Raw genomic sequence first — 17,847 nt, 5'->3', positions numbered from 1 at the left:
CATATGTATAGACAAGCGGTGGCTGGGTTATGCATTTGCACTGAATAGTTACAGTTAGGGGTGAGGAATACTAATGTCCATTAGTTTTAACAAGTATAACTAACTAAACATTTTCTTATTGCTGGCTGCTTTACCTAAAAAATATTTTCAGACGCTGAGTGCAATAGAAAAGTGCAAGTTGCCACCAACATAGGTACTGTAGGCAAAATCTACTCATTGTTATATTTCACATAGCACCTAATATGTTAAATATAGCAGCTCCATCGTGCAGTGGTTTACACATTCAGCTAACAAGTGAAGGATCCCTTGCTTGATTCGCGGAAGAAACTCAAATCTCAAATCCTTGTCAGTAATACTTTTGCTGCAATATGTAGCAATAAATCTCACACTTTCTCTGATGCTTTTCCAGTGCAACTACAATGTGGTTTATTTGGGGAATTTAATTGCAGTTAACTATGTTATTTGGTAATAAAATGGAACCTAAACGATACATTCGAGCAAAGTCCTACAGACTTCTAGTTTGAACAGTAAAAGAGGCTCAGACAAAACAGTCCACACAGTAATTTAATAAAATCAAGCACAGACTAGAAAAAAGAGAGCAAAGGCATTTTGTATTGAATGAAAAAAGCTCAACTAGTAACAGGAAGTTTCTGCTGTAAGCTCGAATAATTACATGTTTACAGTAAAGTTATAACCAGTCAAGCTAAATGCTCTACACATCATTACTGTTTAACAACATTTCTGTGCCAGATCTTATTAGCCTTCTAACATGTAGCAGTCAGATAAGATGAGTAACATTCAGATTTGACTCTTGACATGACAGCGAGTACAACCAAAGAGCATTTCCTTTTTTTTTCCCTTTTTAATGTTTTATCTAGATGAAGACTGAAGATAGTACAAGGAGGTGACACCAGGTTTTATTCATTCAAGAGCAGAAAGCGCAAAAGAGCACTCAAGACAGCAAAGTGAATGAATCGTCATTTTGATCAGAAAGCATAGCTGAATTTAGCAAACAGGAATGTGAAAAAACATATTTATAACCACCTTCAAATGTACAGTGTCTGTGTAAAAAAACAAACAAAAAACAGCCATAACAGTAAATTATCTTCAATACAGTCTCTCCTGTATGAAATCCAGTCAGCTCAACATACCATACTGTAAAATGTCTTTTTGTATTCAGATCAGTGCATTTATTACAAGGCTTTCTTTCAATCTGCCACAGCCAACATGCTTCTATATAACGTATTTAATTTAAACTTTTCTTTTCCTAAAATCTGCCGATATATCAGTATATCCCTAATTAAGACCTTATTAAAATAAGACAGGCAGGTAGATCTCAGGCAGGTAATACTAAGCATGAGTGCTTTATCAGTTTTCAAAGTAAAGCAGTCATTTACAGTAGTTAAAAAAATGTGGTCACATTTCTTTTTAGTTTTTTTTCCCCTCCCATTTCATGAAATGAGAGCAAACAGCGTAAACAATGAGGTACAGAAATACGTTGCTGGCAACATGTCATTTACCTCAAATGGAAAAAGATGAATTCAGCAATAGTACAGGACGGATCTGAGTAATATAAGAACAGTTTCATTCATAGTCTTCAAATTCATTCTGACAGGCACTACTAGTACATCCACGATGCGAGTCTATATCAGTCTCTCTTGTTGCCAAATTACTCCAAAGTACTAAAAATCTCATCTCAAACTAACCTTACCTAACAAAAGTAACTGGCAGTAGCTAAACCAAGAGATTGGGTTTAGGCACTCAATTTAAAATTATTACTGTTTAACATATGCCTCCTGATAGTTAGGTTTAGTAAGAAAGTTTAAAATGCCTGTTTAGGATAAGCTGGCATCCATCCTGATTGGATGATTATAGATTAGAATCTTGGTGACATAAATCTGTGCTAAAAACTCATTGTGTTGTGTTTACGTTCCTGTAGATTAATGTGATGTGGGACTGATGTTATAACTATGTAATAACACAAATGAATTACAAGCAACAAACAAGTTCTTAAAGCTAAACAGCAACAAATATCAAAGAATTAAAAACTTTTTAACTCCAATAGTTAATTTCTGGTTAACTCCACTGGTCAATATTGTATTCCAAGTGTTTGAAATAAAGTTTGGTTCTGGAAATTTATGATCATTTCAGCAGTACTGTTGATAAATGATCCTTGTAATTTAAAAGGATCCTTAAATGTTCCAAGACACTCAAAAACACTTTTTTACAACCTGTCCAACAGAGGAGACACATTTCAGCTCTGCGTATGTAAATGAACGCAGCAGGACAAAAGGAGGGCAGAAGTATAGCGTAAAGGCACTGTGTTATTTCTACAAGCCAACAGACGTAAATCCAAGAGAAATCAAGACCATATCGCTGACCACTTGTTTTTCCCAAGTCTTAACAGAAAATCCAGGCAGGGGTGACTGACCTCCAAACACCAATAAATCAGTTTTACTGAAATCTATCAGTAGGAAGCCGGCGAGCATCCAGAGAAGTCCGAGCTAAGGGACAGAGACAGTGCAAAAGTCAGTCAGTAGAGAGGGCATTGAGGGCAATTCTGTTAGTTTGTTCAGTGCCCACAGAGTCGAAAATACAGACATAAATACAACACACACACACGCGCGCGCACACACAAACAGCTCTTACTTCACTCAGAAGCTGAACTACAAGAGCAAATTCAGGAACACAGGTAGAAAATGATGCCGTAGGTAAACAAACAACGGTATTTAAAGGAACAGTTCTTTTTTTTTTTTTTTGCTAAGATTTAGATCAGAGCTGTGATTTCCCAAAGCGTTTGTGGCTGCCTCCTTGTGGCCTTCAAAGGTATTTCAATTGGGTCTTGAAAGGGCTTGCCTGCCCTAAACCAAATGCCCCCAAACAGTATTTATGATCATATTTTATGATTATATATTTACATTTTAAAGCATAACCAGAACTCATATAAAAAGTCAAGCTGATGAATTAAGTTACTGGCTTATTCTACCTATGTTTTGTGTATTTTTAACTCATCGTTGTTGGGAAAAGGGACAAATGGAGTAACGGAAATAATAGAGACAAAATTCTAAATAAATACCTATTTTGTCTTCAACTGATGTGTTGATGAGAGTTGTGATTGATGTTTTTGGCTGGTCGCACAAAATTTTAAGATTTCAAATTGTTTGGCAACATTTTTAAGTTTGGGAATGAATGAATTAGAAGATCAGCACTACTCTGTTAGTCTAGGAACCCTTTCATTTATCACCTGATGGAACAATAGCCAACAGTTTGGACCATCCAGTATAGCCATTAATTACAAATGAAGCTAATAAATAAAATGAAAACAAAAACCATGATCATTATCTCATTAGACTACAGCTAGTAGTTTCTAGATTGTATACTTTGGACCATTTATGTATGTGCAACCAGTGTCTCCTCAGAGTAATAGATCAATTCTAACTAAACATGGTAACTGGAAAACTTGTGGTACCTGAAATATCATCCCTTGTCTCCAAATTTTGCATATTCATATGCAGTTTTCTTTTACCAGATATTTCTAGGTGTAAATTCTTGTTGCCTGAAAATCTCACAGCAATGACCAGATATCTTGTAGTAGGCATAGTTGAGTATCCATACTAATCTGAGCCAGGCTTAAGTCCTCCTGGCTGCATCTTCACATCTAGCATTCAGAAGGAAGTCTTATTGATCTTATCTCTAAAAAAACTGAATATATGAACATGTTTAATAAGAAACTATTCTAAACTAATTCTTGATGGACAATACTATTTTAAGCGGGTCTGACACAACCTTTTTAAATAGATTGTTATGAAATTTGTTGATGTTTTTCACAGGTGGAAGCTTTTTCTTACAGTTATTTTAAAAAAAAAGAAAAAACGGTATGTATCTTCATAGTCCAAAGAAGGAAAAATCAGTGTGATGAAATAACACACTGTACATGAATTCAAGCCATAACTAACAAATTAAAGACGAATAAACTGCCTCACAAAATAATTTCGATACTTTTTAAAAAATGGAGCCTCTGATATATTTGCTTGAAAAACCCATTTACATGTGCGCAAGTGCTATATTTATGTGTGCCCTGCACCCTTTGGATGAATGTGCCATCGTCACAATTAAGGCGACACATCTGCAGGATGCAGTTAAGCACAGAAATAATGAGGGGATGTCAAAATGTGAAGAAAGCTCAGCTGCAGACTCAAAACACGTGGCAATATAAATGGCAAAAAGTAACCAAATTGTTGCTATTATTAGCGTTGCCCCTTTATTTACACCATCAGCATTAGTTGTGTGCAGGTTGGCTGTTGATATTCCAGAGTAGCCCAGAAGCACTACGGCTCTGATCTGCCACCTAGTTTGCATACATTTTAGCCTCTATGTATGTATAAAGTACACAGGCAGATTAGTATGTATGTGAACAGTAGCGCTTGTTTTACAGTCTACACACTGAAAAAAGAAAAATGATATAAGAGGCTTAAGTCAAAGGTAACATAAAGGAATGTTAACAGCCCAACAGCATTCACTCATCCTCACAATAACACAAAGTCACTTAAAAGAAAAAAAAAAAGATCTGTGCTTGGGTCCGCTTGTTGGTTTTGATCCTCGACTAGCCAGAAGGTCAGCAGGTCATGGTCCAAGAAAATGTTTGGTTTGTTCCTTTTAAGTTTATCCTATACACATAAAAAATGTACACAGATGAAGGAGACCACACGGTTGGATGGAAGGATGGCCTTGTTGTTTAACAAGCACAGCTCTCTCAGTAGATGACCTCATAGACAGTTGCCTTCTTATCTCCTGATCCCGTCACAATGTACTTATCATCGATGGAGATGTCACAGCTCAGCACAGAGGATGACTCTTTTGACTGTCGGGGGAATAAAAGATGCAAGAAAATGTATAAAAACGGTGAGAAAGATGAAGGCCACGCAGACACACGGCTTTTTTGTTATTGTAAAGCCACAGAAGGTTGTTGATCTCACAATAACTGCAAAAGTTCAGTCATACAGACTCTCACTGCTGTATTTTCATTAGGAAAGTAATTTCATCCAAGGAATATCCAAGAATTACTTGTTAAGAGTTCTTATTTTTCTTTATTAAAAATAAGAAATAACACCCCCACTTGCGTGTTTTTTGTTTTTAATCTAGTAATTCATTCAGTCCAGTTTATTTATTCCCATAATTGATTCTCACCTGCTTCACTTTCCCACCTGCTGCATCACCTGTTCTTCCATGTTCCTCTTCTCATATGTTTTCATTCATCTAATCAGCCCCCTCAGCAGGCTACTCCCAGTCTCACATTACCTACTGCTACTGCTTTAGCTCTTTGGTGTTCTGCTGCTCAATTCCGTTTTGCACCAGATTAGTCCCAATGTTTTTTTTTAACCTTGGAAGTGCCCAGGATTCTGTTTCAGCTGCTCCCTGTGCTTTTTTTTATAACCTTGAATCTGCTTTTGTGACTAAAGCTCATCTTTTGCTTTTTACCATCTGTCTTTTGTGTCATACTCTTGGGTCCTCTATATAGAGCCCTGATAGCTAAACTTTACAATCAGTGAGCAAAAGCGGTGTTTGATATGTCTCCCTGGGATATTTCTCTAAAATCCATAACTCTTGGCTATTACGCTGTGCTGCACTTGGCCTCTCAGTTGCCTTTCATCCATGGTTGTGTTCTTGCCCACTTACCTGGAATATGCTGGCTCCATATGGGGTTCTCCATGCATTTAGCAGATTGTCTTTTCCTGTACTTACAAACCACTTCCCTGCAGAGGATCGACAACTGCATTAGGCTACGGCAACAAAAAACGCTTTAAATGTTTAAAAGCCAAAGTAAATTATTTAAGTGAAGGTTAATATGCTCGCTCAGGTGCTAAACCATTATCTCATCGTTAACATCTCAAGACCTGGCACATATATTAATTCATGTTGCAAAATACTGGTGACAACAGAATCATCTCAATAAAGTTGTTTATTCTTACCACAGTGCGCAAATCTGAGTGACAGCACACAGCTTTCATGCAGGTGGAGCTGGTATTTGTCAGGTTTGGTGACATGCAACACCTCCACATTACTGTTCTCCATCCCAACTGCCAGCCACTCTCCCGTTGGACAGTATCCCAGTGAGAAGATCTGCAACCAACACCAACATACCCATTTTAATGACAGCTATGTCTCCCTATATTCTGTGTAAATAATACTCAGTATATCTCTTATATTAGGGCAAGGTATGCATCTGTCTATTGGAGGTCGGCACAGATAGATGTTCCAAAAAAATGTTATAGTCCCACACCCCAACCTTTTACATTATAAAGAGGTAGATGAATAGTTAAGTCCTTATTGTTTTTTTAAAAATCCCTTTTTTTTTACACTATGGAAGAGCAAAATGAATGCACAGAATACAACTAATAGCTGAAAAAGCTTGTAAACCATTACTTCTTTTCTCTGTCAAATGGTTCTAGATTTGCTCAAGCTGTAGCAGGGGGGAGTGGGGCTAGACCTGACATTACTGGAAAGCCTAAGAACTCTATCAGCCATGACTGTCCTCTCTGAGCTCTCTTTACTGCACACTCACCTCCTCATGTGCACACTGAAATGGCTCTATTCAGGAAAATTGCAGTAATGGTCTATTATTGCTGCTTTTCTACTCACAAGGGGAAAAAAACTAAATTCTACCTGCACATATTATTAGTGTTAAAAGTATTTGAGGACAGGGCTCAGCCGGGCTTTTAGTGTGGGTTAAATGTTCTGAACTGAGCTTGTAAATGACTGCAATAAATCAAAACCCGAGACAGTAATCACACAAACTGCAAATGGCAGTGACTTGTCCTGGGGTGCACAATTTTCATCTGTGACATTTTACCACCAAATAATAATAGACGTCTGTGCAAAACCCAAATTTTTGAACCCTGAACACACCTGAAAGCTGCCGGAGGAGTGGAACAAATTCCACACTGCTTCATTATGATCGCTCCCAATAGTCACGTGGTGCAGTACGTGTATGAATGTGTACCTGAGAGGTGAAGTCGTGCTGTTGCAGCTGGCGTCCCTCTCTCAGGTCCCAGGACCGGACAGTGTTATCCAGACCTCCGGTCCAAAGCTTGGTCCCATCATTAGAAATGTCTATACAGCTGGCTCCATCTGTGTGGCCCTGGAACTGCCTGCAGAGGAACAGACAAACCCATAACTAACAATACTGTTTTTCTTTCAAGTTGGCTTGACATCAACCAGATCAGCATCTTGACTAAACTAATGGGTAGCCAACATGTGATGCTGTTTTGGTTTAATAGCCGGTTCATAATTTTTTTTTTGTTGTTGTTCAGCATAATTCAATAACCCTAAATTACATTCCCCAGCTCCTTACCTAACCAGAGTCTGGTTGTGAAGATCCCAGACGGCAATGTTTCCATCGGAGCAGCAGGAAAAGCAGACTTTGGAATCCGGGCTGATGGCCAGAGCATAACATGCAGGTGCAGACGAAGTTAATTCCGCTTTGATCCGAGGAGTCGGTGTAGCCAAATCCCAGATTGATAAAGTACTCGCTTCTCCCCCAACGATAAGAGTTCGTCCATCAGGAAGTAGCCGACAGGATCGAATGTAGTTATCTCTGTTCTGATGTGCCAAAAGAGAACTGTCATTGAAACGTATACATGCAGGGAACCAGTGGCTGTAAAACACTTTGAAAATGTGCGGTATTCTAAAAGTATGTTACATGAGGACCAATGTGTGGCACTCACAAGGCAGTCCAGCTGGGAAACAGGTGTCTTGTTGCCCGGGTGACTGATATCCCACACCTTGACACAGCCCTTGCCGCCGGTATAAACGTGACGTGTAGGGTTACTGATGGTAACGGCACAAACCACCTCCCCGTGGGTGAGAGTATTGATCTGTCTAGCATGGCGCGGGATGCCAGGGCCGATCAGTGCATCCGGAGGAAAAGGCACAGGCTGCATTTGTCCGTCAGCGCTCACATGAAAGGAATAAGCTCTGAAGCAAAATAAAGGGGTCGTGTGAGGTGATGATGAGAGAAAAGTAAGAAAACATAAGCAGAGGGGAATATATGTGTGTTTCTGTGAACTTTCTCAGTATGATTATGCCATTTAAGAAAGACTAAAAAAGACTTACGGTTTTCCACCAGGAATGCCCGACAGGTTAGGAGGAAGTCCAGGAACACGTATGTGGTGGTGAGGATCAAATCCTACCTAAAGAACGTAAAAGTGAGACATTTTTAAAATATACAAAAATGCTTAAACAAATAGAAGACTTGAATGAAGTCAGGTGTGCAGGGCAGGAAGGCATTTATAGCGACGTGACAGGAAAGGAAGTGTGTTTTTACATCCAGCAACCTCATTTATAAAATTAACAAATGATCAGTTTTAATCCCAACTATGACTCAAGCAGAAACCAAGTGCAAGTAGGTGTTTAAAAAACACTCTGATGTGGAAATTATTTTGTCTCTCAGAAAAGTCTAGACTTAACCTAGGTGATTTTCCCACTGTTTATGTAGGGTCATTACAGATACCCAGTAGGAATTAATTGCCAGACATCAAGGTGTTTTGAATTAACAGGAGGATTAAAATTAATTAAGAGAAGGATGTTTTATAAATAGCATGTCAAATTAGAAACAAGTGCCCTCGCCTGTTCTTGTATTATTGGAAAATCCTGGTAAGTGTGCTCTAGAGGCAGGAGATTTTTCAAAGGCTGCAATGACCTTTTTTTTCTTCTCGTGAATCATGATATATGGTTAATAACATCAGAAACAGTTCAGTCTTTATGCTCTACCTCGTCCACATTCCTTAGCTGCAGGTCATGCTTTGCTAATCAACTCTTTAGTTGAGTAAATACCACATGTTGCCCTGCTTCAACCTCCTCACCCATCGCCATGAACTCCAAACAGTTTTCATTTCTCTTTATGCAGAATGTTTTTAAGCATTTTTACTAATTGAACATAAGCATACCATTGGGATTAATCTTAAAACTAATCAAAAGTTGAAATGCTAAATACATTTTTTTATAAATGAAGCTGTACTCCTAAATTATCTCGAAGTAAATTTTCAATTAAAATTTTTGGTACAAGATACATGCCAGCATTTCAAAGCAGATTTAAGCAACAGTCAACTGAAAAATAATAATAAAATCCTGGTGAGACCACCGTTTTTAGCTTTTATTCTAATTCAGTTTAGTTTTCAGAATGAGTTTGATTTTTTCATTTCAGTTTTTATTCTCTCAAAAACGCTCACATAGTTTCAGTGGGGATGGTAGTTAACGGTACTGTGTTTACCCGCTACCTGATGAAAGATTGTCATCACCCAGAGGTCATTTGTGCACACATGGTTACCATTTTAGGACAGTTTCTCAGTACAACTGACATAAAGGGTTGAAAATACAGTCGTAAAAACGCACCTAAATGGAATAACTTGAAAAAATTGACTAATTATTAGAATCACCCAACATCACTACTAAAACAATATTAGTTATTTTCCACTAAATCATTTTTTTCTTTAAAATACATTTTTAACACTGACAGAATATGTAGCTAATGTTCACGTCTGCCGTCTGCACGCATCTGTGAGTGTTCAGGTACCACTTGTGTGCGTCCGTAGGCTGCCACGGCGGCCGCGGCCACTGCACTCATCTGTGGGGAAATGTTATGCAAGCCAGTGTAGGCTGCTCCTGTTCCACTCAGCTCTCCATTCATACCAGGGTGAGGAACCATTCCGAATGGGCCAGGGTACGAGCAGGGCACTGCCAGGGGTGTGCGAAGACCAGGAGCTACAAAACAAGACAGCCAGATTGTGACACAAACATCTATCTTTTTCAACTGTGGTGTACAAAGGTTATTCTTTTTGAAGCTTTAAAGCAAATGTTTAGTCTTAAATACAGAGATTTTTGTTAAGCTAGTCTATGGTAATATGTTTTTTTTTTCAGTTTTCAAAAACATATACTTATGTATTTGCACTGAGTCATATCCACCAACTGACAGATGCAGGCAGAGATGTTTTATGTTATGCTTGCAACACTTACTCAGTGCCTCAACTCCTGATGATTTACTGGGTGCAGACCTCAGGCCTGTGGTGGCGGCACTGCTGGGTGTGGGGGCTTCAGAGCGGGATGTGGGAGTGCTGGACTTGGACACGGGAGTTGTTGACTTCTCATTCTACCGGACAAATTAACAAAGAAAGATTTCTACATATAGAAGGGTTTCAGAGCTGAAAGACATGGAAAGAAATCTTTATGCTTTTTTTTTCAAATATAATAACAGTGCAGGAGCATTCATGCATCAGATTATTCTAAGACTCGTTAAATTGATATTCTATAAAAATGTCGAATAGTGTCCTTTATCTCTCAGATTTCATCTTACATCTTTCATGTGGTTTACAATTTGCCATATTTACTATTTGATCATTTTTGCAGAAGCAAATAAGCATTGTTTAACCCTCTAAATAAAGGGTTAAACAATGCTTGAAATGAAATTAAATGAAAAGGAGGCTACACAAATGACTCACCAAATTAATATCTTTAGACTTGGAGGAAGGTGTGCTGCTGGAGGAAGCAATTGAGGAAGGACTCAGTGGTGGGTCTTTCTTCAACAGGCGACTTTTGTCCAACCCATTCTCCCGAGGAGAGTGTGCAGGACTTCCTCGGGGAGACACTGGATCCTGTAAGCATTAAACCGAAATAATTCACATTTTCTGAACAGGTAACACACAGGAGGGTAGTTTGGTAGTGTGCAGGTAATATTTTGTACCTCGTTGGAGACGTCCACAACCAAGTTGTCATCGCTCTTTTCTCCATCACTTTCCTGGGTCAAACACAAACAAGGACCATACAAAAGTAAATAAAATACATTTCCTAGAATGTAGATTTGAGAATAGGCAACAAGCTAATTATTCTTTGTTGAAAAGTGTGTATGCTCATGTCTGTGTGTCCATTTTTTTTTTACATTTATTTAAATTCATGTACAAATTCAGTTTAATCAAGTAGTTCCCTCATTGTGAGAAAAGACCATAAAATAGTGTAATAATGTATTTTAGCAGAAGAAGTCTGAGGCCACACCCCCCACATGTGTTATATTTGCTGATAGGCATCATTAGGTACACATTGCTAATACTGGGTTGGACTCTTTTGCCTTCAGAACTGCTGTAATGGTTCATGAAATAGACTCAAAAAGGTGCTGAAAATATTCCTCAGAGATTTGGGTCAATGTTGACATGATAGCAACAAAGAGTTGTTAGCTGCACGTCCATGATGTGAATCTCCACCACGTCCCAAATTTCCACCACGTCAAATGGCCATTTGAGTACAGTGAACTCACTGTCATGAAGAAAACACTTAATCTGAGCTTTGTGGCATGGTACATTATCCTACTGGAAGCAGCCAGAGGATGGGTACACTCTAGTCATAAATGGATGGACACGGTCAACAACAATACCAAGGTAAGCTGTTTAACTCATTAAAACCAATGGGGGCGTCAAACTTTTAGATCAAACTACTGTAACTCTTGAACCAATCAGAAAATTCCAGTGGTTCCTGAAAGCAGAAACTCTGTGCTTTACAGTAATCCCACGCGGGGCACCACAAAAAACAGAAAACAGCAAAAACAAAGCAATAACATGACCCCAAATGAGTGATAAGATGTCTGTTTTCTGTAGAGCACCATCAAACTCACTCACTCTCTCTTGTTTCAACCAACCTTCGTCTTTGCAATAGTGCTGCGACATGTGGGATTACCGTAATGACCCTAATATCACTGAAAAGCGCAGAGTCGCTGCTTTCAGAAATCAACTGTTACCTGTCTAACACCAGTGACAGGTTATGCTTTAGAGGGTTAAACAATGCCTATTTGCTACTGAGGGGCTCAGAGTTTGCCAAGAAAATATTAACCACAGACCATTATACTGAACCATTAATACGAGGTGGAATGGGTCAATGCTTTCACATCATTGGTGCCAAATTCTGACGCTGCCATTCAAATGTTAGGCTCATAAGACAAGCAAACATGCCCGGTTTAAACTTCAGCAGGTCATCTTGACCATGTCTGCATGTTACTGACTTGTAATTGGTTGATCAGATATTTGAATTAACGAGCAGCTGAGCAGTTGTACCTAACAAAGCGGCTAAAGGTGGCGTTTGTGGGGTGGTAAGGTTTGAAACAGCAGGCAGTGCTGCAGGGCAGCAGCACCACAGACATATCAGAAGATGACATGAGAAATTTGGCAGCTTAAATAATGTTTATAGGTATGGTTGGTATATAACATGATGAGAGTGAGGGGTGTTACCTGTGTACAGCATAGCGCAGATTGACTTGCCTGCCTGAACTAGCTCACAGGCTACACGCCATTTGTTAAATATAATGGTCAAAACGGATTCACCAAAAGCATCCCAGTGGGTCATCTGACTGAGTTACAGGTCATAAACTGCATCATCCTTGGTTCAAAGACCTTTGGTGTGCCATGTTTCTACAAGTCTCTAGCTTCAGCTGGGCAAACATGAAAAATAATGGTGGATTCTTTAGAAAGTACAGCTCTCCTAATCTCATCTCTGAAATAAAGAACAACTAATCTCAGTTTACTTCATTTAGACAAGAAAAGTGTAGTTACTGTAGATATGACAGTACAGGGCCACGTAATCACAAGAGAACTCAATAATTGAGCTCTCCCTGTCCCTAATCCTTTCTAATGAGCTTAATAATAAATCTTCTCCGCAGCTCAAAAACGATTCATTTTAGCATATTCACTCACATAGCGTGTGGAGGTCAGCTCCTTATCATCTGTCTTCTGCTTTTTGCTGTCAGAGGAATAATCACTTGAACTTCGATGCTTCTCTCCAGTTCGAAAATTGGCTGATGGAGAGACAGATGAGCTCTGGAAGAATAAAACAACCATTTACTTAACTGAAGCTGATTAAAACTGATCTTTTTTGTTTCTAAAGTACATAAACCCTGCACTGGAAAATCATAATAAAATCAGGCAGAATCAGATAAGAACAGGCCATTTTTCTAGCTCAGACATCTGTGGAAAATAGTTATTAGAGGACTGGTTTTTGCTATACCAAACAGAAAATCATTCATTTCCATTGACTCAAGGCAGGAATTCCAGAAACAAATAACTCAAACTTGTGCTAATAGCACCAAAACACACTTCCGGACAGAAGGAAAATTAAAATAAAATTACATTTGTTTGTATTCAACAAAAACATTAATTTAAAGATTAGGTTACATTTTCTGGGATGTGAAACCCAACCCAAATGGACACAGAAAGAATCATCCAAGCTCCACTGAAGAAGATGTGATTATCAAAGGCAAAAAAAGTTGAGATAAATTACTAATCTTCCCCAGGACAGACTAATAGGAAATATGTAAGCTGGAGCTTTTACCGTTAAAAGAAACTTTTGGAATGTGTTGAGAGCCGTGCGGTCAGTCAACAATCTGAGCAAAAACACAAAGCTGAGCGGTGCAGACACAACGTACGCCGCGGCTAGATTTCTGTATCGCTTTTAAAAGATCCCCTGGCTGTCAAAACAATTTCCTTTTTACTGTATCACACAATACAAAAGCAGCACTGCAGCCTTGACAGTTTGACTACAACATCGCAGCTTTACGGGGAGGGCTTCGCTGACGTCTCTCTTTCTTAATCAAATATGGCATCCTTTAAATACCATTACTGAAGGATTAATCTTCTTTGAGACGCAAGGATCAAAATAAGGTCAACTAAACATTTCCCCTCCAGCTCTGCCTGCCTCTGCTGATCTCTCTCTCTCTCTCTCTCACTCACTCATTGGGAGGTCCTTCTTACCCAGCAGACGATGGACAGAGAAGAAAAATAAAGCAGGACCTTTAGCTCGACCTTTCCACTAACTCACGCTTGTAACCTTTCCGCTGCCCTTTGCCGTGCTGCAAGTGTTGATGACAAAGATTCTGTGGGGGAGGAGTGAGGGGTTCACTGTGTGTGTGTGTCTGTCTGCGTGAGCGTGCTGCTCAGGCAGCACTTGTACCTGTTTACATTTTAGTACTCCATATGTGCAAACAGTGTTAAGGAGTCAGTGTGTGTACAGGTGTGTGTCTCGTCTTGAGTGAGACGAGGCAAACTGAGCCCCCGACTCTGTGTCGCTCTATTTCCAGACTGATTAGATTAATTAGCCTGCAAATTAGCTCTTTCAAAAACATCAAAGCAAATTAATTTTGCCGCAGAGACAAATGAAGGCGCTGCCGACAGCACGAGCATTATGAACGCGAGGACCTCTGAGGTGTGGTTGAGTGAGAGTATTCATTTTCATTCACATCATAATTATATTTGCCTCCCATTTCAAATTGATTCTGCAGGTCCTGATAATGATATCTGCAACCTCGAGTGTTTTGTGTTTTTCAGCTTTACAAACAGTCTCGCTCCCTAGTGTCTCTCGGGTAATTAGGAGCACGGACGTCCAGGATGAGCCCATTTCTGCAGGTTACTATGCTGTTGTTAAGCACCGTGAATTTAAGACCAACAAAGCTCAGCGTGGATGTTTGGGGTGCATCACAGGGTTATAAAAATAGAGTTCAAATGCAGTTCAAATGCAGCCTGACACTGAGAAGTTGCTGCACCTGAGTCTGACACCTTTTCCAAAAAATCAAACTTTGTCCGTCTTCCATTTCTAGTCATCCACTGGGAGCAACAGGTCAGTTTTGGGGGGTTTCTGGTGTAGCCAGTGGACACACAAGACTTTAGGTTCAGTAAAGGTAATAAAAAGACTAAGCTTTTTCAAGATTGCATTTGAGCAAATGTGTTTTTTCTTTTGCTCTCCACAGAGACTGTTTAACTAGATGCAACCAAATCCTGCTCAGGATTAGGGCTACAAGCAGACGACCAGATGGAAACCAGAAAGGTTCCAGGTGCCAAAAATCATACATTTTACTTACAAACTGCATATTTATAAGAAGATACGTTTTTTATAGAGATTACACACAGAGCCACTTGTTCAATCAAATTAACTCCACACTTTATCACAGAAAATGCAAATTAAAAAACAGCACAAGAGATGCTATTTGAAAATCCTGTGTCATCAACATGCACAAAAACACAGAACCCCCCCAGGTGCAGCAGGAAAAAAGTGTGTAAATGTGCAAATCTTCTCATATTCTCCTCCAAAGAAACAACTTCTTTGTTCAGAGACATTTTAGCGACAACCACATTGCCCAAGTAAGTCCAATTTATCTAGATCTAAGGGTAGATTTCCCTCACAGAGTGTCCATATTTGTGCTATAACTTCAAAACCAGCCTTTCAGTTTTAAACTACAAGGGACGTTCTTGTTCTCTGAAGTCATCAGCAAATCTGCACAGATCGAAGAATTGTGAATTTATAAACAAATATGTTTTTTCTACGCTGGACCACAGGGGGCTCTGCACAAATGATTTCTGCAAAAACCCCAAATCTTTAGAACTCTGGCTTGATGTAATTTTGTCTAATAGTTCTCTCACTCTGCTCAGCTCAATTTGTCACTTATTATTCTGCAGCCAACACAGCATGGGAAGCCAGACTGTACATTGTATGCAGAGCTTTTAAAGAGCATCCCGGCATAAACAAAGACAAGCAGACTGCATCTGTACAGCTTGTTTACCAGCGACAAAATTCAACACAAAAAGCATAGAAAGAGAAGGCCACTGTAGCGATCACACAAACAACAAGCTGCACTGCATTTATACTTCAACAGGTGATTACCTGTAAAGGTCAGTCTAAACTTGAAAGCGACCTCATTAGAAATGTATTCCTCCTGTTTTTTTTTTTTTTAAAAAGAAAAAAAAATCCCGCAGACAGACAAAGATGGTTACAATGTTACTCTGTGATTCTACGAGTCTATTTCCATTTAAGGTAATTAAAAAAAAGAAAACCTGTTTGTGAGAATTTGCATTTCAAAAATGACTAAAAGAAAACGCCACAAATTAAAAAACCAAAAACATAAAATTAAAATAAAATTGTCATTGACCAATGATCCAGCAATTAATATGTACTCATAATCAGTCCCACCAAAAATAAAAGGTCTGTGAAGTTGCAGTCCTTGAACACACCATAAAGTAACTGCATAACTGACTGCCTGTACTGGCGTCTATACACACATAAGCACACATACAAGTAGCGTTTACATTCACGTAGCTTTATCAGTGTGTGAGGTGCTAACGCCAAGGACATTAAGGCACAGATGTTCATGCAATTCACACACACTGTACTCTGTGGACTGTTGCCAAGGCAACTGCAGACCACTGACAAGGGGCTTATTGGTTTCATGAAGTGACTGTTGGCCGCCATGTCAAAGAGCAGCTCTGCATGTGTGTGTGCGTGTGTGTTCTCACAGGGCACTAATGAAAGGCATCCATCATTCTGGCCTCTCTCTATCTTTATCAAAGCGTTCTTGTGACCTCACACTCACACACACACTGCTAATCTCTCCCATCATGGTGCCTACACCTCTGAGCGTATGTGCGTGTGCATCCAGGTGTGTTTGAACGTGTGTGTGTGGAGGAGGAGAAAACTACATGGGGGGCAAGAGATAACAAACATACCTCCAGTTAGAGCATTCCTCCTGTTTCCGCCTACTCCAAAACACCAAAGAACACACACACACACATGCACAGGCTTCTAAACTCATGCGTGTTTGTGTAAAAGTGTGTGCGCTCAGGCTGCTGGTATAAAGAAATGCTAATCTGCTCATTGAGTATTCAACAAACCAAATGTTTGCCTTGGGAAAAACGCTGCGCTTAAGGGACTAATTACTACAAGCGCTGGATAGAACAGTGATCTGTTGCACTGCCTCTTTCTGCTCCCTCCTTCCTTCACTAACCATACTGTGCTTTTTTTCCCCCACTTTCTTCTCTGCTCACCTTGGGGTTTCTCTTTCACACTGTTTTGTTTTTTTCTTCCCGAGCTGTTACCAGTTTCCCATATCTGATATTTTTATTACACACAAAGCACAAGTGAAGAACATGAAAATGACAATAAGATCAGAAGCTTCTAATGTTTTCATTACGCCTTAGTGTGGTCACTTTAATTTCCTATTACATTGATAAGCATAAAATAAAATTTAATAATAGGACATTTGTGTGAACATCCATCCATCCTTTTTCTTAACCACTTATCCAATTAAGGGTGGCGGGGGGGCTGGAACCTATCCCAGCTGTCATTTGGCGAGCGGCAGGATGCACCCCAAACATGTCGCCAGTCCATAATAGAGCTTTGTGGGAACATATTAACAATATCTTTTTACAGCAATGTTTTAAATCAAATACTACATGTGTAAATATTTAGGATCTTGGAAATGTCACAGCACTGTTTTCACTTTGATGGCTGTCTCTAACAGTCTCTTTTACATAAACACAGACGTGCACATAGACATCCTTAAAGCCAACATTAAGATTTCATCACAGACAGTCTTTTGTGTGTGTTATGAATAAAAATCAAAACTTGTCTATCCTTTTATTTCAACAACAAAAAAAATTCAAAGTACAAAAATGACGCAGAGAAGTTGAGCGAGTAAAAGTGAAGCTATGCTCTAAACATGTCTTTGTTTTTTTTTTTTACAAAGGGACTAAAGAAAGGAAGGACTTACCTTGACTGAGTCTCTGTCTGAGAGGGCGGAGGGCATGAGAGAGAAAAAAAAGAATGACAGATTCAATGTCTGAAGCACAAGAACACACTGGCAAACACACAAGCGCACACACTGCTGCATATAACAGATACAAACAGATACAAAAAGAGAGCTAATGGAAAATTTATGATATTTTTGATGAGGATACTGGGGAATTTCATTACTGTTTATGGATCTCGAGGGGTACTATTAGAGTACTACTGCAAATAAACAGAACTTACACCTCTTTTCCAAATTAACAG

At 39.2% G+C, this 17,847-nt stretch overlaps 1 protein-coding gene across 3 annotated transcripts in view; it reads right to left on the bottom strand.

Annotated features, from left to right (window-relative positions):
- Positions 1 to 549: 549 nt before the first annotated feature.
- Positions 550 to 17,847, bottom strand: part of LOC100694813 (transducin-like enhancer protein 4) — a 45,137-nt gene continuing 27,839 nt past the window's right edge. For all 3 annotated transcript variants that reach the window (XM_003455300.5, XM_013277621.3, XM_005459810.4), the window contains 13 exons: positions 17,567 to 17,583; positions 12,729 to 12,851; positions 10,736 to 10,789; positions 10,494 to 10,646; positions 10,012 to 10,144; positions 9,572 to 9,759; positions 8,113 to 8,189; positions 7,725 to 7,974; positions 7,352 to 7,599; positions 7,001 to 7,148; positions 5,970 to 6,120; positions 5,677 to 5,753; positions 550 to 4,861 (listed from right to left, as the gene is read on the bottom strand). In XM_003455300.5, the coding sequence (XP_003455348.1) occupies positions 4,754 to 4,861; positions 5,677 to 5,753; positions 5,970 to 6,120; positions 7,001 to 7,148; positions 7,352 to 7,599; positions 7,725 to 7,974; positions 8,113 to 8,189; positions 9,572 to 9,759; positions 10,012 to 10,144; positions 10,494 to 10,646; positions 10,736 to 10,789; positions 12,729 to 12,851; positions 17,567 to 17,583 (1,727 nt within the window). In that variant the 3' untranslated portion in view covers positions 550 to 4,753. The remainder of the gene's footprint in view (positions 4,862 to 5,676; positions 5,754 to 5,969; positions 6,121 to 7,000; positions 7,149 to 7,351; positions 7,600 to 7,724; positions 7,975 to 8,112; positions 8,190 to 9,571; positions 9,760 to 10,011; positions 10,145 to 10,493; positions 10,647 to 10,735; positions 10,790 to 12,728; positions 12,852 to 17,566; positions 17,584 to 17,847) is intronic.

This window comes from Oreochromis niloticus, linkage group LG12 (assembly GCF_001858045.2).
Source record: "Oreochromis niloticus isolate F11D_XX linkage group LG12, O_niloticus_UMD_NMBU, whole genome shotgun sequence".
Classification (NCBI taxonomy): Eukaryota; Metazoa; Chordata; class Actinopteri; order Cichliformes; family Cichlidae; genus Oreochromis; species Oreochromis niloticus.
This window is presented reverse-complemented; position numbering and strand designations above follow the sequence as displayed.